The 23,920-nt window shown below is 41.9% G+C and overlaps 2 protein-coding genes across 2 annotated transcripts in view; one reads left to right on the top strand and one right to left on the bottom strand.

The window, feature by feature from the left end:
* Nucleotides 1-456: 456 nt before the first annotated feature.
* Nucleotides 457-7,550, top strand: RFK (riboflavin kinase). The gene is made up of 4 exons (XM_075598551.1): nucleotides 457-782; nucleotides 3,614-3,765; nucleotides 5,028-5,130; nucleotides 5,466-7,550. The coding sequence occupies exons 1-4, from the start codon at nucleotides 536-538 to the stop codon at nucleotides 5,591-5,593; spliced, it is 630 nt and encodes a 209-aa protein (XP_075454666.1). The 5' UTR covers nucleotides 457-535; the 3' UTR covers nucleotides 5,594-7,550.
* An 11,804-nt stretch (nucleotides 7,551-19,354) lies between these two features.
* Nucleotides 19,355-23,920, bottom strand: part of PCSK5 (proprotein convertase subtilisin/kexin type 5) — a 470,036-nt gene continuing 465,470 nt past the window's right edge. The window contains exons 36-37 of the mRNA XM_075598528.1: nucleotides 23,208-23,391; nucleotides 19,355-21,619 (exon numbers count right to left, since the gene is read on the bottom strand). Coding sequence (XP_075454643.1) covers nucleotides 21,201-21,619; nucleotides 23,208-23,391 — 603 coding nt within the window. The 3' untranslated portion in view covers nucleotides 19,355-21,200. The remainder of the gene's footprint in view (nucleotides 21,620-23,207; nucleotides 23,392-23,920) is intronic.

Here is a 23,920-nt window from a genome sequence, read left to right as displayed (position 1 = left end):
CACACACACACACACACACACACACACACACACACACACACACACACACACACACACTTTTTTTTTTCTTTCAAATTCTCCGGGTTGGCTTTCAGTTGAAGGTGGCAACCCTGGTGGGGGGCAGTCAGGGACGGGGGGGGGGGGGCAGTCAGGGACGGGGGGGGGGGGCAGTCAGGGACGGGGGGGGGCAGTCAGGGACGGGGGGGGGGCAGTCAGGGACGGGGGGGGGCAGTCAGGGACGGAGGGGAGCAGTCAGGGACGGGCGGGTGCAGTAAGGGGGGGAGAAGTTAGGGACGAGGAGGGGGCAGTCAGGGACGGTGTGGGGAGGGGGCAGTCAGGGACAGCAGAGGGAGGCAGACAGTCCCTCTCACGTCACAGGAGAGGCGTGGCTGAGACGTCCTCTCCTAGCCCCGCCTCTCAGCTGCTACAACAAGGCAGAACCTGCTGGTGAATGAGTGACTCCGGCTTGCGGGACCCGCCCCTAAAGCGTCGATTAATGGCGCACGCGCGCTTTACTTCCGGGTTTCCTCGGTAAATGGAGCCGGTGGCTGCAGTTGCGCTGGACGGTGACTGTGCGCGCGCTACAGCTGCTACCCTGAGGTCCCCGGCGCCGATGAGCTCCGCGCGTGCAGGGGATTTGCCCCGCGCGCTTTCCGTTGAGCCGCCGATGTCCGTGATAAAGATGCTGGCCCCATGCGCCATGAAGTACCTGCCCTACTTCTGCAAGGGCGAGGTGGTAAAAGGCTTCGGCAGGGGCTCCAAGGAGCTCGGCATCCCCACAGGTGAGACGGGAGGGCCCGCGCTGCGTGCAGGGGTTCAGCAAACAGCCCCGCGCCGGGAGAGGGGAGTGCAGCTAACCCCGCGCCGGGAGAGGGGAGTGCAGCTAACCCCGCGCCGGGAGAGGGGAGTGCAGCTAACCCCGCGCCGGGAGAGGGTCCCCTGCTGCCCGGGGTTACAGAGTGCACTGAGGGAGCTGATGCCCGGTCTGGTTTCCCCGTGGTTGGCAATTCTCTCGCCACCACCCTGCAATGAGCGCAGAAGCTGGTCCAGATCCCATTCATCCCGCCATTGTGAGGTTGCTGCTGCCATCTGTGTGAAGGTGACACAGGTGCTCAGGGGTCACAATCACACCATTACAGAAACATTGTGTGTGTGATGAGGGCAGTAAGGTTTTAATGTGTGTGTATATGTATGTATGTGTATATACATACACGTACACACACACGTGTGTGTGTGTGTGTGTGTGTGTGTATATATATATATATATATATATATGTATATATATATATATATATATATATATATATATATATATATATATATATATATATAAAAAAAATTTTTTTTTTTTTTTTTATTGGATGGGGAAGCTCTGGAGCGCGGACAGTCAATATATTCACCCGTCTGTGGAATATGTATGAATGTATGAAAGGTTGATATCTTTTTCCAGAGTTCTGTTGCAGCATCATGGTGTTGGATGGTTTGGATCAGGGGTGGACAACTCTAGTCCTCGAGGGCCACCAGCAGGCTAGGTATTGGATACATCCCGGCTTTAGCACAGGTGGTTGTCAGCATGACTGCTCCACCTGTGCTGAAGCAGGGATATCCCCAATGCTTGGCCTGTTGGTGGTGGCCCTTGAGGACTGGAGTTGGCCACCCCTGGTTTAGATGCTGGCAAGCTGTACACTGTACTGTGGAAATAGATTCAGTTGTGCTACTCTGCCCCTCAGGTGGTGAGCTTAGTTAATATTGTCTTTCAATAAACCTGATTTATGCTCCGTGCAATGACTCCTTTTCAGCACTTAATTGTGACATTTCCTGGCCGACAGTGATATCAGCCAAAAAGGGGTTAGCCATAGGAAATCAAACCCTTCTCGTCTCAGATCACAATTTGACATAACTTGCCAATAGTTACTCTTCTGATTAGATTGAAAAGGGCATCAATCACCGGATGTAACCTCGTTATTATCGCTGGCATTAGGTCACTTTGGTCGGAGGAGAAATTGCTTCTTTTACTTGTTACTCATCTCACTGCCTCCAGTTCACTTTGGTCCAAAGACTAACTGAGCCTTAAAGATGGCAAAACTGCATGCAAACTCCTTTGGGGTTTTTTTTTTTTTTTATGAGTACAGGGCCTCTTCAAAGGAATCACTGTTTCTGGGGAAAGACGCCCCACTCAAAGGTAGGTAGGTATTCTCCGTAAATGACATCGCTTCGTCTAAAAGGTAGGGAGCAATGTATTGTAGAGGCCAGCGACAGGATGTTCAATACGTCCTCTAGTGTTTCCACGCTTTGTAATTGTTGTCCTGCCATTGGGTTCTTGGCTAATTTTTCAGTTCTGTCGCCACGGGAACCCGCACCCCATTTTTCATCAATTCTTCATTGCTGGATGGAGGTTTGCAATGGTTAGTGAGCTGTTCAGTGTTTCAGATATTTAGAATATCTTTTGCTATTGGCTGTACAAATTAAGGTTGTTTGAGTACAGACAAGGTGCTGCAAAGCAAGAGATGAAAATAGCTGCGCTGCTCAGTGTAAAGTGAGCAAAAAACCTGTAAGATATTAACTACATCCTATTTTTGTTAGTGGAGCTGTCATAATGTTGTAGTTCCACTTTCCCAATAGGCCTCTCATATAGTGGGCGCACACGACTGAGCGCATGGCGTCGCGCGCCTGTCCAAGCGGTCTGTGGACTGAGATCACTCGCGGCGGGGTGTCGGATGCGTGGCCGTGACGTCAGGGGCTGGTATGCCCTCATTGGCTGAACCGCTCACGTGACCTGGAGGATGTGTTGAATGCTCCCCCCCCCCCCCCCAATATCTGCTGAAGGTGCAATTCCACTTATTCAGCCAGTTGAATTTATTGGGGCCTACGAATGGGGCAGTGCTTTCTTTACCCTTATCCCACCCTGCATTTATTTATTTTATTTATTTATTTATAAAATAAAATATTTTACCAGGAAGTAATACATTGAGAGTTACCTCTCGTTTTCAAGTATGTCCTGGGCACAGAGTAAAACAAATAATACGTGGTTACAAATACAGTTACATAAATGAACAAGGTATACATTTATATACAAGACATTGCATGCACAGTTAAAGAAAATATATATTATGAGCGTATGAAACAGTTACAGACCAGATTAAAGTGTGAGACAGACATTTATCAGACAGCCAATAAGGATAAGGGGTGGGAGTTTTAATGGGACCCTGGTTGCTGATCTCAGCGTCATCACACACGGGAACAGGCAGATGAAATGTGAAAAAAATGAAAGTACATTAAAAATACTTGTTGATGTCAGTTTTGGGTAAAAAAAAAAAACATTAAATAGCCCAGATGAGACCTGTTAAGCAGCTCACTGGAATTGGTTCACTTTGGTCCTAAGAGGGATTGCTCTAGGGTGACCAGATTGTCCGGGCAAAAATCAGGACAAATGTCGCGCATGCGTGGTCGCGAGCACTGGTCTCACATCTGGTTTTCTGTCTGCGCTGGCCCTGGGACCGTGGCCAGAAAGGGCGGGACCCGGATCAAACTGCTAAAACCGGGACAAAACTAAAACCGTTTTATTGTGTAAACGGAGAACTGATTCTTTTTTTCTTTTCACTCTTAATTCCAGCTAACTTTCCTGAGCATGTTGTGGACAATCTCCCCACTGATATATCCACTGGCATTTATTACGGTTGGGGCTGTGTTGATGATGGTGAAGTGCACAAAATGGTTATGAGCATTGGCTGGAATCCTTTCTACAAGAACACTAAAAAATCTGTGGTACGTGTGGTATATTTGCTAAGGTTACATAGATGAGGCTGGAAAAGTATGTCCATCGAGTTCAACCCATTTTGAACTTTAGACAGATACTTATCCTATATATTCATATTGTGTGCATGTGTTTTAGACGCATGGTATGTGATATTGCTCTGATGAGCTAAAAAAAATATTTGTGACAGACAATAAGAAAATTGGAGTATAGTGTCAACGAACCAGAGTTGCCTATTATGCTTGAAAAACCATACCTTGCCGGGCTCCAAAAAAAACAAACTCTGACCTAAACGTACTAAGATATTAACCTATTAGGGGTGGTCAACTCCAGTCCTCAAGGGTCAACAGGTTGAGTTAAGGAAATCCCTGCTTCTAATGACTCACTGAGCCACTGTGCTGAAGCAGTGATATCCTTTAAACCTGACCTGTTAGTGGCCTTTGAGGACCGGAGTTGACCAATCCTTCTCTAGGACTGGAATGGGATATTTTACCTTTGTGTCCGGTCCGCCACGCACCCGACCAGGTCTGCCATGCCTGACAACTGCATGTTTAAATGTCTCGGCGGCACTGCAACACTGCCTAGATTGACCGCTCTGACGCACCATCTTTAAATATCCCGCGGGACATTTAAACATGCAGTTGTCGGGTGTGGCAAACCTGGTTTATCGGCTCGGGCCCAGGAGCGGACATGGTTCTGAAGTGTCCCGGCAGCAGCATGCCCTCTTTTTTTTGGCCACAGCAAAAAGTCCTAGACTGCTCTAGATTATTATAAATTATATACTGTTTTAATAAAGTGGAATAAAAGTATTGCTAAATGAGTGCACTGTAGAAAAGCAGCTACTACAGAAGCATGATTCTGTGAGCAACCTGCTGAGTCATTGTAGGCACATGTTGTAAGTCTCTTTGAGAGCCAGTCAGCATTACGTGGCAAGATTTGCATGCGTATTTTGTATTTGGTTCCTCTTCACCTGAGCCACTCCTTTAAAGGTGGCAGAGGTTTGATTTCCTCTAATAATTACTTTATTTTTGCTTATTCAGATGACGTAACCCTTTTTAAATAGCCTTAAAACACAACAGTAGCACACTTTATCTAGATTTTGAATGGGCTTGTCCTGGTTAAACGTGTAGATGAAGTGTTTGTCTTGTTATATCCACATGTTGCTAGACGTTTGTAAATATTTTATTCATCTACAGCTTGTAAGCAGAAGGGGCTTATTCTATATCCGTGTGTGTCTACTTTTTTCTATATAATTTTTTTTTTTTTTTCTTAGGAAACCCATATTATTCATCAATTTAAAGAAGATTTCTATGGAGAAATGCTTACTATTGTTGTTGCTGGCTATATTCGACCAGAAAGAAGTTTTGACTCCCTAGGTAAGTTACATGGGTACTTTAAAATTGGTGTGTCAGATGAACGATCCTGAAGGATTTACAGGCCTCTAACCACCAAGGGCACTGTAAGAAATTAAAGGTACAATCTCAAATTAGTTGAAGACACATGGAAGCAACCTGTTTTTTAATTTGTCAACCCATCTTGTACTTGTTTTATTTGATTGTTGGAGTTCAGTGTAACAGGGTTTGGATAACGGGTAAAAACAAATGCGCAACCCTAAATGATCATACTATTGTTGTCATAGACTTTAATTTGGTTGGGGTAACGTGAATAAAATAGCATTACTACATTTGTCTTTTGTTTACCAAACCTACAGATGCCCTTATTGCTGCAATTCATAGTGATATCGAAGAGGCCAAGAAACAACTGGACTTGCCAGAATTCAGAACTGTCAGAGACAACTACTTCAAAACAACGTCAAACAAAACCATGAATGGTCATTGACTAAATCGTTATCGGACCACTTGCTAAATTATTTTTGTGTTTTTCATCACACAAACGTGTGTGCATCTAATAGCTTCATCTGGCTAAGAAACATAGTGTGAAACTGGGAAATACTGTACTTGCCATTGCTCAATTTGCTTATTATGGTCACATCATAAATTTGAGATTAATGGCACGTAAAGTTCTTCTGCTTATTTTAGGCAGATACGTTAAAACCACTTCGTTACCCTGTTCTGTTCCCTGAAGCTCCTGTAAAACATGGCTCTGTTTTCCACTGATTCCCATTGTGACTCTTCGTGTCATTTGTAATGTTAATCCTGGAAGAGAATCCTTACTGTTTGAAACAGCACTATTTAATGTTTGTCTACATAAAGATATATGTTGGAGGTATACTGTACATACATTTATGTAACTAATTCTTGTGCACTGCAAAATCTTTGACACCTTTTTGATAAATAAAGCGAAGTCGTGCTGTTAACTGTTAGCCAATTGCCAAGCTGTATGTTGTGAGTTGTGTACTTGGGCTACCAACAAAGACGGTACTGATTGATGATCCAAGTACTGTACTGTATAATACCAGTATCGTGGATATGGGTGCAAGATGACCTACTGGGATAAGACATTGACATTAATGAGTCTATTTACCTGCTCAGACAATGGTATTTAGTGTAGCTAGTCAGACGAACTACTTTGTGTTATGCTGCGCCGATGAGAAGCGGTTAAAATCACTATGCCCTATACTCAACTTCAACACTGCATTATCCGTGTGGATACAATTTGAATGTGTGACATTTTTATCTGAAGCCTCTTGCACTAACTTGCGTATTAATACATTTGTTCTAAAAATAATCCCATTTTATTACTTTGGAGAAATATATTCATGAATGTTGCAAAATTCTGCTTCACACCACCGAAATGCTAAACATTAAAGCAGGGACTCTCGCCTCCAATCCTCAACCCCGGCCCCCCCACCCCCCCAAAAAAAAACAAAAAAACGTGTCAGGTTTGCAGGATATCCCAGCTTCAGCACAGGTGGCTCAGTCAAAACCTGAACTGTTGTGAGGGCTGGAGTTGAGCACCATTTATTAAAGCATCGTAAAATACCTTGCACTGAAACTTACCCTCAAATAATACTTTCATCCATTTATTGTTCTATGCTCATTTACCACCCCCCTGTGTCATACATTCTCCACATATTCTGTGTTAGATGGTCATCTTGGTTTTTATGTGTTAATAAAAAAGGTATTGCCCAATACTGAAGTAATTGAAAAATAATACATATATTTAAGCTAAAGGACAAGAAGCATTAAGTCTTGCCAAAGGAGAACATATTCAGTTCAACCCAATTACTATAAAACTGAGGTGACATCTTTTAGATATAAAGATATTGTTTACAGTTGTTTTAAACAAAGCTGTACTTGCATATATGTAAGCAGCTCTTTACAAAGGGTTTCAGAAAAAAGGAAATCGATGTGCAATGAAAGGTATGAAAGATGCATGAATAATATATAGATATATATCTTTACATACTGTAATGTTTTTGTTCTAATTTATTAGAAATATGTTGCAAAGATTAAGTGTTCGGTTTCTTGACTGGCTATTGATTTAAAGTTCAGCAAACTGGAAATCACTTGGGACCACACAATGGCGTTCTATTTATTTTAGGCCCAACAACAAATTGTTACATCCATTTTACAAAACACAGAAGTAATTTTTTTTTTTTCTTGAATAAGAATATTTTGAAGTGGTTTCAACACATGCTGTGGTAAGAACTATCAATCAGTTCTACAATCAGATTCAGTCTTTGGTTGAAGCCCATTATTTAGTTGCTTGCATAGAGCTGAATAGTCCTTTCACCCTGGCAGGGGGGTGGTTGACGTTAAGTTATATTGTGTTTTACGTCTCGTGATATACCTAATTAATGTCATATTAAACAAATTTTATTTTTTAAACTAAATTTTTGTCTTGTTACTTGTTCTGACAATCATAATCTCTGTTTCTAATACTGAACTATGGTTTTTCTCTCTAATTTCACATTCTGGCATTTCCTTTTCAATATGCCAAGAGGCAGAATTTGCACTTGTATTGTATAGCTGAGGATTCTAAAAGCTGTAAACATTGAATTGTTACTTTGTTTATGGATCTAAAACACAAAAAAATAGGTTCTTTGAACTTTTCTGTGTATTAAAATCTCAAATATTGTCTTATAAAAAAATAAATAATTACACGTTCTAGATAATAGAAAATGTAGTTTTAAAAAATAAAGTTTGGAATTCAATTTGAGATATGGCTATGAACCAAAGTGGAAGGACAACTCCACAACATAAAGTGTATATAGATTAAACCTTATAGAAGGTTAACTCTTCCTGGTTGGTAGCAATGTCATCAAATGTATAAATGTGGCACAGTTATGCCTAACGGTAGCATGCATTATATTTATTACAGACTGTGGGACTTCTACTATATGTCTGAGAATTTACTAAATGACAGATTGTCATCGTAACAGCAGTTTTTGTTCATTGCTGATCAATGGGAAATACTTATTTAATATTCTGTTGGATGTAACATGAATTTATCTTGTTCTCATCTGAGGAAGAAGAAGGTTGCCCTTCTGTGTTGTAAGAAATACTGAAGAAAACACTAGTTTGGAAGACAACTGTTTGTAAAATGACATTTGAAATCAATATAATGAAAAAATGTTTAGCAGAAAAACAAATTAGTGTAGTGTGTTATTTATTGTCAACTTTAATCTTAGGATGTCGTGTAAGGCTGAGTTACCGCTGGCGCAGGGCGTGCTTACCTTAGTCAATGTGGATCGTCACATCACGCTGTGCGCTCATGCCCGGGCACACGCTCACCCACCCTTGGCACTTGGGTAAACAAAAAAAATTGAACTTTCGAGCGCTCTCAATTTGCCTGCAATGCGCCCCCGCGTGCGCTTCCAAAATAGTGAGGACACCCGGTGCTCATGCTTGGAGAGCTGGTGAAGTCACCGCTCTCAAGCATGAGCGCGGTCAGCGCCAGCGGGTCCGCCGCCCAAGTCCTGAAACAGTTTTTCACATTGCAAAGATTAATACCAGTGGGATGGGAGTAAGAGATACCAACGACGTATACATATTTCCAATATGGAAAGCTCCAGAATAAAAGTGTATTTGTAGGTTATAGTGACTATGTATGTTATTTTTTTCCTGGTGCGACCCAAGTCTTGCAGTCGGATTTAGGACTTGGCCCTCACGCTATTCTGAGTTGGACAGGCCTGCTATAGTGTATATGCAGAATACAAATTTATTTAGCATTTTTTACATTTATTGATTTGAAACAGCATTCTAGTAAAATTAATCACAGCAACTCACAAATGAATATATCACTACATAAATAATCAGTAAGCGTAACTTAGAAAAATAGGTGTACCGATTGTTCAGCAAAAAGTTTATTTGGAGTTCCCCCCCTAAATAGGTTTTAAAATGGACATCATAGGGCCATTTTTCTCTTATGCTAGTGATTCTTTCTTAAATTCAATATAAAAATTATATTGCGTTAGGTTATGCGTGTTAACGCATACAAAAGTACTGGCCAGTTAAAGGTAAGCTACATAAGGGATGTTACGATTTCCACAATGCTTGTTCTTTCACTGTAAAAGGGAACACAAAGGTAGAAGAAATATACAGCAATAAAAAGGATACACTGCATGTCTACATAACAGTTCAAATGTCTCATGTTGTCTAGAATTGTGTTTTCTTTTGCTTTATAACTGTTTATATTTATACTAACATTATAAATAGTAATCAGCATTGCATACATTCTCTTATATAATTGGAAAAAAAATAATGGAAGAAGAAAGTGTATTTTATTTGTTTATAGAGCTTTGTGTATCCTTTCAGTAGAAGTTACACGTTGGACAGAGTAATCTTAGCAGTTTCTAATCTTTATCCGTAGTGGCAAAATAATAAATCTTCAGATATACAGGTAACATGCATACAAGCTATGAGAACGTAGATGCATTTGTTTCTGGATGGTAAATCGTTCTTTCTGACGAAATGGTTCTAGGCGAAACCTAATAAAGAAACCTGTACGTCAAGTGTTCATATGAAATAATAATAAACAATATTAGCAGATTGTCCTTTACTGGTTATCTGAAAAAAAGTCTTGGTACAAATCCCTAGCCTGAGTATGTTTTGTGTCCCATCCTGTGTCCCATAAACAATCCTCTTATTCTTATCTTTTGTACAAGTCAACAGATGTCACAATTTCTTCACAAACCGGATTCTGCAACATCTGACGAGACAAAATAGATTCTGAATCGCTTGAATCCCATCTACAATCATACCGCCCACTCTACTCACTTCCCTTTTCAATACCTTTGTCTGCTACAACATCTTATCTGTCTCCCAAATTGTTGTCGTAAAGGTAAAACTCGCTAACGGCACTTACTGGCTTGGAATTTCTTGATACTTCTATTGAAAAACTCAATAAGTGCCTATTTAGTTATAGTTCAGAGCAAGGACGGATTGATTGCAGTGCAGTTAAGGCCTGTACACCAAGCTCTGCGCTCTCCCACACAACAATTACATTGATTGCATGGGTAGAGAGTGGGGCCTCTAACGCTCTTACCTTCTCTGACGGCATCTCCTCATGCAGGCTTCCGTCAGCGTGGCTCTGCGACGTAAAATGGCACCACGTTCCCATGACAATGCGACATCGTGACATCTGCAGCGTCACAGTTCCCAAGACAATGGGACACACGAGGCACCGTGTTTCCATGACAATGGGATGCCCCATGGCAACACAACATCATTTGACGCAGAGCCACGATGACAAGACGCTGAGGAGACACCGCCAAAGAAGGTAAGCCGCGGCCCTGCACATGTCCTTGCACCGAGCAAACATCCCATTAAGTATGAATTTGAAATAGTGTCAAAAAGAACATTTAACCGCCCTTTCCTCAGTTCTCAAAGAAAGTAGTTAATAACTTTTACCTCTACAACGACAGTATATTCTATATAATTCACAAATGTCTGTCCATCTGTCACAGTCTACTACAACCTTTGTATAACCCGGTCATGTTATACATTGATGGAAAGCTCTACTTGTACTTGGCAAGACAAATGTTGACTTTCCATCACCAGACTGTTTTAATTCCTTTGCCCCAGCTGGAAGTCTGATTCATTACTTCTAAATGTACAATTTTAAACAAGTACTTAATCACTAATAAATTCAACAAACTACAGGCTGTTCATCCAAAATGTGCACCTGTTATAGTTAACTTTTGTTAACTTTCATGCAGTGCTGGTAAATATTTAACAAGAGCGTGTAGTCCTGTGCTCCCTGATACAGAACAAATGCTCCCAAGGCAAAGCCCTCCCTCCCCCCTCCCCCCCCGAGTTAAGGCGACCAGAGGTCCTGGTTTTTAATGAACTGTCCCAGTGTCCCAGCAATATCGCCTCCAGCCGTTAGATGTGTGCGTGTGTGCGTGTGTGCGTGTGTGCGTGTGTGCGTGTGTGCGTGCCAGGGGAGAGAGTAGGGAAATGGAGAAGAAAGAGGGAGAATGGAGATGGAGCGGAAGAAGAGAGAGGGGGAAAGGGAGAAGAGAGGGGAGAGACGAAGGAGGGGCGAGAGAGTGGAGGGGGAGACGGATAGGGGAGAGGGAGAAGAGAGGGGAAATGGAGAAGAGAGGGGGAGACGAAGGAGGGGCGAGAGAGTGGAGGGGGAGACGGATAGGGGAGAGGGAGAAGAGAGGGGAAAGGGGGGAAGAGAGAAGAGGGGGAGAAGGAAGGCGAGAGGGGCGAGTGGAGAGGGAGAAGAGAGAGGGGAAGTTGGGGAGAGGAGAGAGAAGGGAGAGTGGGGTGGGAGGTGGGGAGACAGAAGGGAGATGGTGAGAGAAATAAATAAGTAATACTGTGTACCTGGGGACACTATTAGACAAATACAATTATAATATTTTTTTTAAGTTATGTAATTTATTTTATAAATAATATTTTTATGTGTCCCAATTTTTACTTTTCAAATCTGTTCACCCTTATGTTCCTAACCAGAGTGTTTTATTATTCTGTTTTTCATAGTGTTGACACAAGCTTTTTAATTTGGCGACATCTAGTATCTCCTCTACAAATGCGTTTTAGGTTATTGAATTGCCATCACACCTCCTGCAACATTTTCCCTTTGATTTGCTTTTAGTTCAATGAAAATGGTACCTCAATAATCTTGATTAATCTGATATCTTAATAAATGCATGATGCGCTTTAATAAACATGTAATACATGTATTTGATGTTATCTTTGCTTTTACATTTTTTTTAAATTAAATGAGTAGGTAACCAAGGATGTCATGCATCATTAAGTCTGGATAAAGATAGCATATAACAAAAAATAATGTTACATTGTTACGCTGCTATTATATTTCATATATTTTATTGATGCATTTTCATATAATTCTCCTGGAAACCTGGATATTGCTTATACTTGGGTTAGTACATGTTTAGTCAGAGGCAGAATGAGACAAATCTGTGTTTGAAGGAGAATTATATTTAAATAATTACAGCACGAGAAAGTGCTAATCAACTGAAAACTTATATGAAGGTGAAAAGGAGTGAAAAGCCTTGAGGGAAACTAAGAGAATTTTGTAGTGTATACAGAGATTAATAGGAATCCAGCGAAGAGATTTGAGGAGTCAGATCCAGAAGACCAGCTCCGTCAGAGACATTTTAAGTTTCAGAAGACAAACGGCCATCGAAGCCAACATTGCTGATAGGCGATCTGTGGTTGGTGAATGGACTGCAGGTGTCAAGTCAGGTGCCAATAAATATAGTTGTCATTGGCATAGAGATGATATCTGAAGTCTAGTTGTGTGTCATCATAATAGAGATTATTTCTGAAACCCAAGGAGGTAATCGGGTCGCTCAGCGAGCGTGTATATAAAGAGCACAGGGGACATAAAACAGTCTTGAGGTACACCGACAGAGAGATCCATGAAGGAAAAGGAAGAGTTGGCTAAAGAGACACCGCAGGAGTGGTGAGAAAGGTAGGGAAAAAAACAAGAATGGGTTGTGCCACAGCTGCCTAGAGAGCAATGAATGTGCAGGAGAAGAGGGTGGTCAACAGTATCGACAGCAGAGAAGAGATCAAGAGGAATCAGAATGGAGAAGGTGCTTTTAGATTTGGCAGTATGGAGGTCATTAGTTACTTTGGTGAGTCAGGTTTTAGTTAGTATGTTGTGCAGAAGCCCAATGATTTATAGGAGTTGAGAAAAGGAAGTATATGTAAAGAAACAAGGTGTTCCCAAAGTTTACAGGCAAAAGAGAGACATGGTGATAGATATTAGGGACAGTAGGGTCAATGGTATTACTCTTGTGAATAGATAGGACAGAATGCTTAAAAATAGGGGCTTCTCTGCAGATAGGTTCCACCTTGCCCTGTAAATAATCTGCAAAGTTTTGTGGTATAGTGAAAGGAGTGGAGTATGATGTAGAGCAGGACTCTTCAACTGGTGGCCTGTGGGACAAATGCAGCTCACCAAGGGTCTTGATGTGGACATTGGACTCTCTGCTTCTACTAATTTCATATTAGTTGCATCTAAGTGCAGTTTGTCAGACCGAAACTCACTTGTAAGTTAAGGCAGTGGTGCGCAAACTAGGGGGTGTGGCAGTTATAGGTGCCACGCTCTCCCCCCCAGACATTTAAATTAAATGCCGGGGGACCACGTGAGGTCTCTGTAATACACTTCCCTTCCAGCGGCTCGTCATCCTGGTAACCCGGTGTCAAATGACGTCACGTTACCATGGCAACGTGACGTCACATGACCCCACGCATCATTTGACGCCAGGATCGAGCAGGGAGGGGGGCACGTGGCCCTGAGAAGAGCTGGCAGGGGTGCGCACAGGGAAACGTTTGCGCACCCCTGAGTTCAGGTAATGTAAATATATATTGTACAGATGTTATAAATGCTTGCAACATGTTGAAATATAATACTTTTTAAGTCTTTACATGTATCTAATATGAAATTGTAATAAGCTTGTGGCCTTTGTAGTTCTAAATGTTTTCCGATCAGGCCCCTTTGGAGAACTAGTTGAAGAGCCCTGATGTAGACGGATGCCAAAGAAGGGAGTCCCAGACAGAGAAAAGGTGGCGTGGGTTAGATTTTTGCATGTTTTTTAGAGAGGTGAAGTAGATCAATTTGGCAAGATAAAGAGCAGAGTTAAAGCCGGATGGGAGGAATTTGTAGTGAAGGAAATGTCCTAGGAGTGCAGCTTCCTCAAGACCTGTTCAACGGAACGAGCATCTGAATGTAGGAAGTTTATATGCGCGTTTACTCAGGGTTGGAGATTGAAGCGCCGTGCAGGAGGCGCATACTAGTCCAAGTTGTGACAAGGCTGTTTAGATCAGAGAAGGATGGTATGGAATAAAGTAAAAATTTGAGGCTGGATTCCAAAGACTGAAAATCAATGCAGGTTGCAAGTGTATCAAGAAGTGGCTGGAGGTTGAGTGTAAGGAATGTGAGAAAGGGAACGTGAGAAAAGGTTCTGGTCAGAGACTGGGGAAAGAGAGATTGAGAATCCAGACAAAAGGGGCTATGCACTAAGCTCCGTGCTTTTGCGTCTGGTTGAAATTAAAAATCACGTCCGATACAAAGTGAAGCCGGAGACGCGATTCACTAAGGCCTTGAGCCCATTTTCTCTCGGGCGGGCCAAAAACTGGCTTATCGTACGTGCAAGCTTTTTTCCGCTGCTAGCGTTCTTAAACTTTACGTACGCTAGCTGATAGAAAAATAAGCCGCCTGTAACATTTGCATGGAGATTCTGAATCTCCATGCAAGGCTGTTACAGGCGATCGTACACTAAATAAAATCATTTTAATAATAGTGTACATGAGCAGGGGGTCTCCGGAGCTGAACCGCATTGGTTTCAGGTCCGGGGACCCCCTACTTCAGGAGATACAGGCCCCGTTATGGGGTGCCGGTATCCCCTGCACTTTCAAGCTTCCGCGGCACATGACCTCAAATGAAGCTCAGCCATTCTGATTGGCTGGCGTCATTGCCTTTAAATGACGTCACCAAAAAAAAAATCCCCCCCAAATCACATGGGTTTCACGGCCCAATCAGGGCCGTGGGAACCATTTGACGAAAATGTGACGTCATAGGCCTTATAAAAGCCTATGTCGTCTCATTTGAAGCCAGACGCCGAGGAGGGAAGACCTCCCCTCCTAAGAAGAGAAGAAGGGCGTGGCGTAAGAAGATGGAAGAAGACGGAGAAAACCCCAAAGAAGAAAAGAAGACCCCAACACTGACGAAAAGGATTACAAATAGAAGAAAGAAGACACAGACGTGGATTGTAATGGTTTTTTATTTTATGGTTACCTTTGGATTTGGTCCGAGAGCTTCCGGTTCCCCTGGATTTCGGTGATTGGGCATCTAATGGTAAGTTAACAAAAGAAAATTTTATTATTTTAACTTTTACAGGTTTTTTTGATTTTTTTTATTCATGTTTTTTTTTTTTTATTCCATTTAATGCCCCTGAATTGATCTATGTCCCTATGGATATACATACATTCAGGGACACTAAATGGGTGTATTGTATGTGATTTTGGGATGTAAATACATTGTTTATTATGCTCTTTTATTGCCCCTGTATGTTATGTATATCTATATGGATATACATACAGGGATAATAAATGATTGTTTTGCTAATGTTTATGTATCTCATGTCTTTCTAATGTATTTAGCAGCTTTATTTATACATTGGTGTGTGTAATGTAATTTTTATTTAGTTACATGTTATTATGGGATTGATGTATTTAATGTATAGGTCAGGTTTATTTTTTTTACATACAGGGTTGGTTCCTTTTGGTCTGCAGGGGACCTCTGGAGACCACCTGAGATCTCCTCGGGCTTTCCACGGATACCAGGCTGGAGGTGTCCACAGGGGATACCTGTGGGGAAGAACCGGTGGCCCCACGTCTGTTGGGGGCACTGCGGACCCATAGGGAACACCCGTGGGCCCACAGGCCCCCGTGAGAACCACCCAAAGCCCCTCAGACACCTGTGGGTCTGACCTGGGGCCCCCCAGTCGCGGGCCTACCTGTGGAGACCCCATTGTGGCTCACGGTGACCCACGGAGACCACCTGGTGGACCACGGCGACTGGTGGGGACCACCCGTAGGCCTCCAGACCCTGTTTGAAACATGGTGCTGGGCTACTGTGACACCCGTCAGGGCCACCGGGGACTCCCGTGGGCCTGGGGTATTAACCCTGTATGTAAAGTAATAAATCATGTATTTATGGGGGGGCACAGGGGGTGGGTTATGTATTGAATAAATATAATGATGTTTATTGTGGGGCTGTGTATAGTTTTTCTTGTGGGTACTGGGGGTGGGGGAGGGGGTTATTGGCCCCAAGGGTATGTGGGTAGGCCTCCTGCCTGGGTAGTGGGTGAGGTTGGTTAGGCCTCACGGGATGGGTAGTGGGGGAGGGTATTTAGGCCTCCCGAGTGGTGGATGAGGGTGGGTTAACCCCTTAATGACTGTAGCGGTTAATGACCGCTAAGGTGATTAAGGGGTTAGGGGACATTACATTGGCTATTTTTATTCTTGTGTATGTTTTGCAGCACCGGAGGGACATGAGCAGGATGAAGATGAGGATGAAGATGGCCTTCATCGTGGGTGCATGGAAAAGGTAAGTGTAATATGTATTTACTGTATTTACTGTATTTATTGTAATTTATATGTATTTAAAATGGGCAAATGCATTATTATCCATATGTGGATAATAGTAATTTTGCCCATTACTGTATTGTATGTGTTAGGGGGGTGTATTTAGTTATAAATATTGTTTATTATTTTTGGAGGCACAACATTGGTACCGCAGGCCCGCGGGTACCCCGGAACTCCCGCGGGGAACCCCGCTTGGTGTGCCGGGGACCCCCGAGGCGTCAGCCGGGGACACCCGCGCGACCCCTGGCCTTCCCCGGGGACCCCCGCGGGGTCAGCCGGGGACACCCGCCGGCCTGTTGTATGGGTTTTGCGCATGCAAAAATGTAAACAAATACATTTTTCAAAGTACAGCTTTTTTATCACCTGCCTTTAGCTGGCGAGCTTTTTTGAACGCAACTTTCGCGTACGATAACTTTGCGTAGCTTAGTGAATCCCGGGGAAGGGCAGAATTGAACGCAAACAGGTTATCGTACGAGCAAAGTTGAACTTTGAAAAATTTCCAGGAAAAAGTCACTTTAAGAACGCAAAGTGCCTGTTTGCGTGGCTTAGTGAATCGTGTTCGGCGGAACATCACGTTCTAAGAGCACTTTGTGCTCTTAAAACGACTCATCGGAGCTTAGTGCATAGCCCCGAAAGAGCACTTTTGAATTAAGATGAGGTTAAAGAAGTGGCAATCTGTCATGATTCCCTTCTGCAGTATTCATCACAGACCAGTAGGGGCTCACAGAGGAGTTAGGTTCAGACTCTGGGCCGGTATAAACTAGTGCTGTCCATGAGGCCAGCGGTCATCTTAGTTTGGGTTTAGAACCCCACCCAGTTTCCTAGTTCTTTGTTGCTTGTCAAACTTTCTATTTGCAGGTTAGCAGTCAGGTTATTCTTTGTTTCCTAGCGCTGCATCTTTCCCTGTTCTATTTTCATCTGGCTTCTAGTTCTGAAGATCTACATGTACCTTCTTGTTTGTTGTTTTGTATTCCCTTTGCACTATTTGCCTCCTGCTTATTATTTGTCCCCTGCTACAATTACCTTTGCATGTAGCACTGCAATGCTTGCAGCTAATCTTGGTTCGTCCTATTATTTCCCTAGGTACTATTTGCCCCATTTATGATTTGTCCCCTGCAACTGTTGCTTTTGCATGTAGCACTGCAATTCTTGCTGCAAACTTTAGCTTGTTTTGTTTATTTGCACCCCTGCCTTTTTGTTTGTTACCTTAGCTACCCTAATCTTTTGCGTTTTAGCTCTGCACACTTTGCAGACTATTTCGTTTTCAGTTTTATTTACTTTAGTGCAACAATAAACTCCATCAGTTTTGTCTTTGGTGGGCTTTCATGTTACCTCCGAGGGTTCCATACCTCCTGGTATCATTCTTCTGGGTGCAGGCAGTAGTCTATTGATGGAGAACAAAGTAGGGGGCAAGGGAGAGGAGGCGATATTCCCAGGAGAGCGAGGGGCCACCAATGTAGCAATTAAAGTCTCCTAAAAGGAGAGTTGGTGAGTTAGAAGATTGGAAGAAGGATATCTAGGATTCAAAGGCAGAAAGTAAAATGGAGTTGGAAGTTGTTGATTTAGATGGCCTGTAGATGACAGCAATGCGCAGACAGTGGCGAGAAGAGGATGAGTTTGTCAGGTAAGCAGATGTACGTAGGAGCCTCCATATTCCAGCGTAAAGCAGAACAGGAGACAATTAAGACTGCTACATGTGTACGTAACTTCTTTTTATACCTGGCTGATGTAATCAATTCAGGTTTAAAGGAATGCAGTGTTCGAGATGTAAACTAAGATGCACCTCATTACAATATTTGGACTCTCCTCTCTTAACGTATTACCATTCCTCAAATCCCTCTCATTCAACAACCATCATACTTGTAAATTGGCCAATGCTCATGTAACGCCACCCCTCCTCTAAAGGGTTACTAGCATGGTTAGTGTGTACCGGGTCCTCACCCTATGTTGCCATGGGATCATGACATCACGGAGAGTACATAAGGGGAGGGGAAAGATCGTGAAGGGAGGTTCCAGGTGGACAAGAGGAGAGGAGCCTCGGGGAGGAGAGATAGGGATGTTCATAATACAATAGTACATACCAGACCTTCTCTACTTTATTATATTGTAGCTAGGGACAGTACCATAGTTAAGTAAGGATCCCAGAAGAAAGCACAGAATGCATCAATAACAATAAAGAAATAGAGACATTAGAACATTGTATAAAGTGTGGGGTGCAGTCTCTGTGCCTCGTGACACCTGAATGAAGCACCCTGGATCAAGGTAACCCATGCGGAGTAGCCATACTTAACACACCAATGTAATCTCCCTAGGAGAAGGAGAATATACAGCACAGACAGTAACATGGAGTAAAAATAAGACCTCTTAACCAGATCAACTCTCTAGGTCATTAGTCTCCATCCAGGGACACCAAGTTTTAGCACATTTTTATAAGGTATGTGTTTAGGTAGAAGGTATGTTTCTCTATACTCTCAACAAACCAAATTTGAGCAGGAATCTGGAACATTGTTCGTTCGGGCATAAAAGTCTGAAGACCAACTTCCAGAATCATTGTACAATATGACAAAACCACCAGATATGGGACAAAGTTCTTCCCCTCATTCGTAACAGCATGAGGGGAAGACCTTCAGGTAAAGGGCATGTAATGTAACCGGAGCAAGGTGCCGTCTGTAGAACATGATGCTTTCATTAATTGAGGGGCACACGGACCTTCTGGCAACAGTTAACACCATCCAGGGCTCACCCAAATCCTGTTTCCACTGTAATATATAATTAAGTTTAGGTTCCTGGGGGGGGAACCAACCAATAGTACAAATGAGATGTGGGATCTTTACGGAGAGAGGATTATTTAATTGACTATTAGTGAGGGTCACTCCTTGGAGGGCTTCAATCGAGGATTTTTTTTTAATACAACACATTATTTCTGAGTAATGTTCGTTTCTGATTACTTTGAAGTTAATATGAATTAACATCAAAGGCAATTGAAGGGATAATTAAGCCCTGCATGCTAAATCCCACAATGAAACTGTTTACCTAAAGAAGCATGGAAGAGAACAACCAGCAGGAAAAACTTACTCCCTTTTGGAAGATTTTTATTGTTTTCAGACATTACAGATGAATATCACATTGGGGGAAAAAATTACATTTCAAAACAAATTTCAAATAAAATACAGGAACGTGGCACTCCGAAGATGGTGCAGTGTCAGCAATGCATTATTGTGGGACCAGAAACAATCAACAACAACACTACACATTTCTTTATCAGTGCCATATAATAATCCCTTTTGCTGTCACAGAGGTCTTTGATACAATGCATTGAAGCATCTCTGTAATGTAATAATGAACACACATTAAGACACAAATGAACTAATGGTCGTAACATGTTACATTTTGGTGATTAAAACAGTTAACAAAAATCAACAAATGTAATTAGTTTTAAGGAATTGTAAAAGTCTTTTTTTGTTACCAGTGTAAACTGAGATTTGGGAATAAATTGTCATTCTCCCCATCTCTTGCCTTATTATAGTCTTTCAGACGTTTGGTGTAGTTCCTCCCAAAATCAACTTTGAGATACACACATCATACAGTATAACCAAGTGACCAACAATTACTAGCACTACTCTAATTCTAAAAACAAATCTCTTCCTCTCAAGTGAGAGCAGTGACATTATCAGACTGGAATTTCAGCTTCATCTCATTCTATCTCCCATGCTGTTCTATCCCAGGTAGCAGAGATATTCAAAGGGACTTTCTCCCACTTAGAGAAGTCCAACGATAATGACATACAGTACACAGCACAGTGCTGTTTGTAATGTTCTCATATTACTTCCAAGTAAAATAAATAGTTCTTCGTATTGAGTAGGACAATTTAGCACATTAATGTAGCACAATAGCACAACACACATTTTTACATCTCCCAGTAGTCAAATCATTCTGTGCTGATCATAACCGATTTTTAATATTTCCAAACAATTGCAAACCATTCGCAATAACACAAGTTAAATATGACTTCATCTCATCCTAAATATCAACACAGTAACCATGCTGTCACATAAAAAGATGAAGCTACAGTCAAGTGACAGTATCCATTAGGGACCAGACATGGGGAAAAACCAGCTTGCTTAGATGTGTGACCATATACATTGTTGCTGCCATGCATTGCTTTTCTATGCTTTGCAGGACCCTAGAGCTCTGAAGATGTGCAATGTTGAAACTGGGACTTCTCTCTATAAACCCCCATGAATAAAACAAACGCCTTTCTAGGTCTGTACAGCAAGACTAACAGTATAGGAGGTCATTAAAAACGGATCAATTTCTCAGAGTAGAAAGCAGGGTTGCAGAAAGTCAATATCTTCTCAACCCCTTCACTGCAAGGGCAAAGGGAATAAGAAGCTACCATTTGTATTGGTCATTGAATGGGCAGTGAAATACATTGGCTCCACAGACAGGAAAAACGACATATGCTTGAGTTGAAGAAGCAAAACAGAGCTCATTGCTACATGTGAGAGAAAACTCCCATTAAAAAAAAAATGTAATTGAAAATAGTGTAATATTAAAGATTATTTTATGTAAGCACTTGCTTCCTTGTTTAATGCTTCTAAAAACCCAGGGGGTTGTTTACTAATGTCTCCCGGCTCCAAAACAGTGCCAAGACCAGTGCAAATATACAGCACCAAATTGAGCAAAGTAATGGAATTGCATTGAAAGCAAATGGAGATTTTCCTTAGTACATTTTGTACAATTATTCTGCGGCGGTTTTGCCCCAGTTTGGCACCCAGGAAGCTTTAGTAAATAATCCCAATAGTTTGGTCTCCCATGGGGAACAAACCAGCCTTTTCAGTTTTCTTTTTCCAATTTACAATAATTGCTGTGTGAAAAAAGTCCTTCTCCTGCCGTGTACCAAGGAATTATCTAAATGAATAACTTTCATCGTCATACTCTAAATCATCTTCTTCATCATCATCCTCCAAAAGTCCATATTTAAATTTCCGATACACTGTTCCATCTTGACCCATGTACACAATATCGTCGTCGTCATCATCTTCCTCCTCTTCCTCATCGCGGTCTTGATACTCAATCACTTGATCCCGACGAAAGCTCGAAGTGCTCTCTCGGTTGCTCTTGAAAGACTGAAAGGATTTTGTTTGTTCTGGAAGCTTTTCGTACCCAGTTTTGTTGATAGGTCGAGCTTTGGCTCGTGATCTTCTCCAAAAGAACACAATGGCTCCAATACTGAGGAGCAGCAACACGGAAGTAGTTATGAACAAAGCTGTTTTCTTATTTCCTTCAGGGATTACCAACAGCGCCGTCCTTAAAACACATTCGTCTGCAAGATAAAACAGATGTAAAAAGACTAATTTCAGTATATATATATATATATATATATATATATATATATATATATATATATATAAAAATAAAAAATAAATATATATATGAGCGCAAAGTGAGCATCTTCTACTCGAAAATTCTGGATTCTGGTATTTTTAAACGTCAATTTATTTAATCAGCATTGCATGTTTGTAACCTTTCAATTAAATAGGGTGCCCCAGAATCTACAAACCCAGATCCTGGCCAACCAGCGACAAGAATTAAACCCTTCAAACAGAGATGTGACCAGGTCATAAAAACTTGCTGACAGTTGAAGAGAACGGCCTCTAAAATGATCTGCTCATAACTCGGCCTCCGTTGAAACTTACAATTCTTTGTAGTTATCAGTATTAGATATCATTAATCCCTTCACTGCTAAAGAGGCCAGCAATGCATTGTATTGGCCCCTGTGGCAGGGTAAGGGTTAACACTGCAGTTTTTTGTTAACTATTTTACATCAGTGAAATGTACGCAATGACCTGTGACATATGCATATTTAAGAGTAATCCGGACATCAGCAAATATATCTTTGGTCCCTTAAACCAGGGGTGTGCAAACTGGGGAGCATGACCCCCAGGGAATGCGTGAGGTTTTTTGGGGGTGGGAGCGCGGCGGTTACAGAGGCCCCAACGCTCTTTAGCTCGAGTCGTCTGTAAACTCACTTACCAGGCTTCGGTCCATAGCAACATGGTGTCAAATGATGCCACTGGGTCACGTGACGTCACATGATCCCGCCGCGTCATTTGATGCCGCATTAAAGGTAAGGGGAGGGGGCGCGACCCAGGGGGAGAGCAGGCAAGGGGGGCGCAGCGCCAGAAGTTTGCACACCCCTGCCTTAAAAAATGACAACAATTTGTAACTCAGACTATAAGACTTATCTTTGTAATTATACAAGTAGTGGATTAAATGGTGGTATAACGTAGTGAATATTACATGAATATGTACTTAAAACAGCTGCTCATTTTTTTTTGACCCCCCTTTTTTTACTGGATGGGATCCATGGGGTCCAGAGATGAACCGCATTATTTTCAGCTCCAGAGATCCCCCGGTTCCTGGGATACTTCCCGGTGAAGTTACTAGTATTAAATCGCCCACCAGGGGAAATAAAATGTCTGCCAAATCTTGCAGGTCCTGCAAGCCAATTGGAAACCACAGCATCTTTGGCTGCAGCTTCCAATTCAGAAGTCCATTTAAATCCCCTTTAAAAACTAGTAAACAACACCATTCATGTCAATGGTAAGTATCTCAGAAACCTGGAGGTCCCTGAAAATAGCATAGTTCGGCTCTAGAGGACCCCCGGGTGCCCATCCTTTAAAAACAAAAAACAACATGGGGAGTGAAAATGGTGGGATTGCTGCTTTAAACAAACCAGAGCAATGAAAAAGAGTAACATTCACCAGGGATATAGGTAATCACACATTCCCCTCATTCCCTTCCACTCCATAATTATACATGTTACTGTTTGTATTTGCATGTATTGTTGTTGCATGCATCTTCTTCCTTTGGTAATTACAATCCTGTTTACTACTGTGTGGTAACCTTACCTAACGTTTCAGTACAGTCACAGCATTCTCCTGAGTCCACTGGTGTGGCACTGCAGCAATGCACACAGCGCCCTTCATCTACATGGAGCACATAGTTTGCAGGACACACAGTGCAATTCAGAGGTCCAGCTCCCTTACACTCTACACAGGTATCGTGGCATTTCTCGCACTGCAGATCTGGGTCCTTAGCACAAGCAAAGAGAAATTCAATACAACATTTTTTTTCATTTCACCAGGTCTGTAAAAAATTGGGCTATTTGCAGACGGCATATCAATGCCAAGTGCCATACCATATCAGATATGCCCACAAACACATTTGTATGAACTGTACATTTTCTGAACAAAAAGTGATTTTGTAAATATAGAATACAAGTGACATTTTTCTTTTCAGTACAGAAGATTTTTTTTTAGGTTTTTTTTCTTCAGCAAACTCCAATGATATTCTTCCCCAAAGAAAACTTTGTTTCAGTGTGCTTGGTAATTGTTAGTTTTATAACTAACCACAAAAATTTATTTTACCAAGTTTAAGAAAACAGACGTAATTCTGCAATAATTTGGGAGTTATTTTATTTATTCCAAATAGTCACTTTTGTTGAGTATCATTGCTTAGGCCTTAGAGGATACAGTATGTTTTAATTTTTGCATACTTTTCAAACAATACGAACACACATAAAACCAACATAATTCTAATATTATTTTATTATTAATTTTTT

Source organism: Ascaphus truei, chromosome 1, assembly GCF_040206685.1.
Source record: "Ascaphus truei isolate aAscTru1 chromosome 1, aAscTru1.hap1, whole genome shotgun sequence".
Lineage (NCBI taxonomy): Eukaryota > Metazoa > Chordata > Amphibia > Anura > Ascaphidae > Ascaphus > Ascaphus truei.
The sequence above is the reverse complement of the archived record's forward strand: the minus strand, read 5'-3'. Positions and strand labels throughout refer to the sequence as shown.

What these genes read in the sequence shown, in the direction of transcription:
- RFK (XM_075598551.1), top strand. Translation starts at nt 536, where the DNA reads ATGGAGCCGGTGGCTGCAGTTGCGCTGGACGGTGACTGTGCGCGCGCT. An exon ending in AGAACACTAAAAAATCTGTG is followed by an intron (nt 3,766 to 5,027) that starts GTACGTGTGGTA and finishes TTTTTTTCTTAG; the next exon opens with GAAACCCATATTATTCATCA. An exon ending in AAGAAGTTTTGACTCCCTAG is followed by an intron (nt 5,131 to 5,465) that starts GTAAGTTACATG and finishes CCAAACCTACAG; the next exon opens with ATGCCCTTATTGCTGCAATT.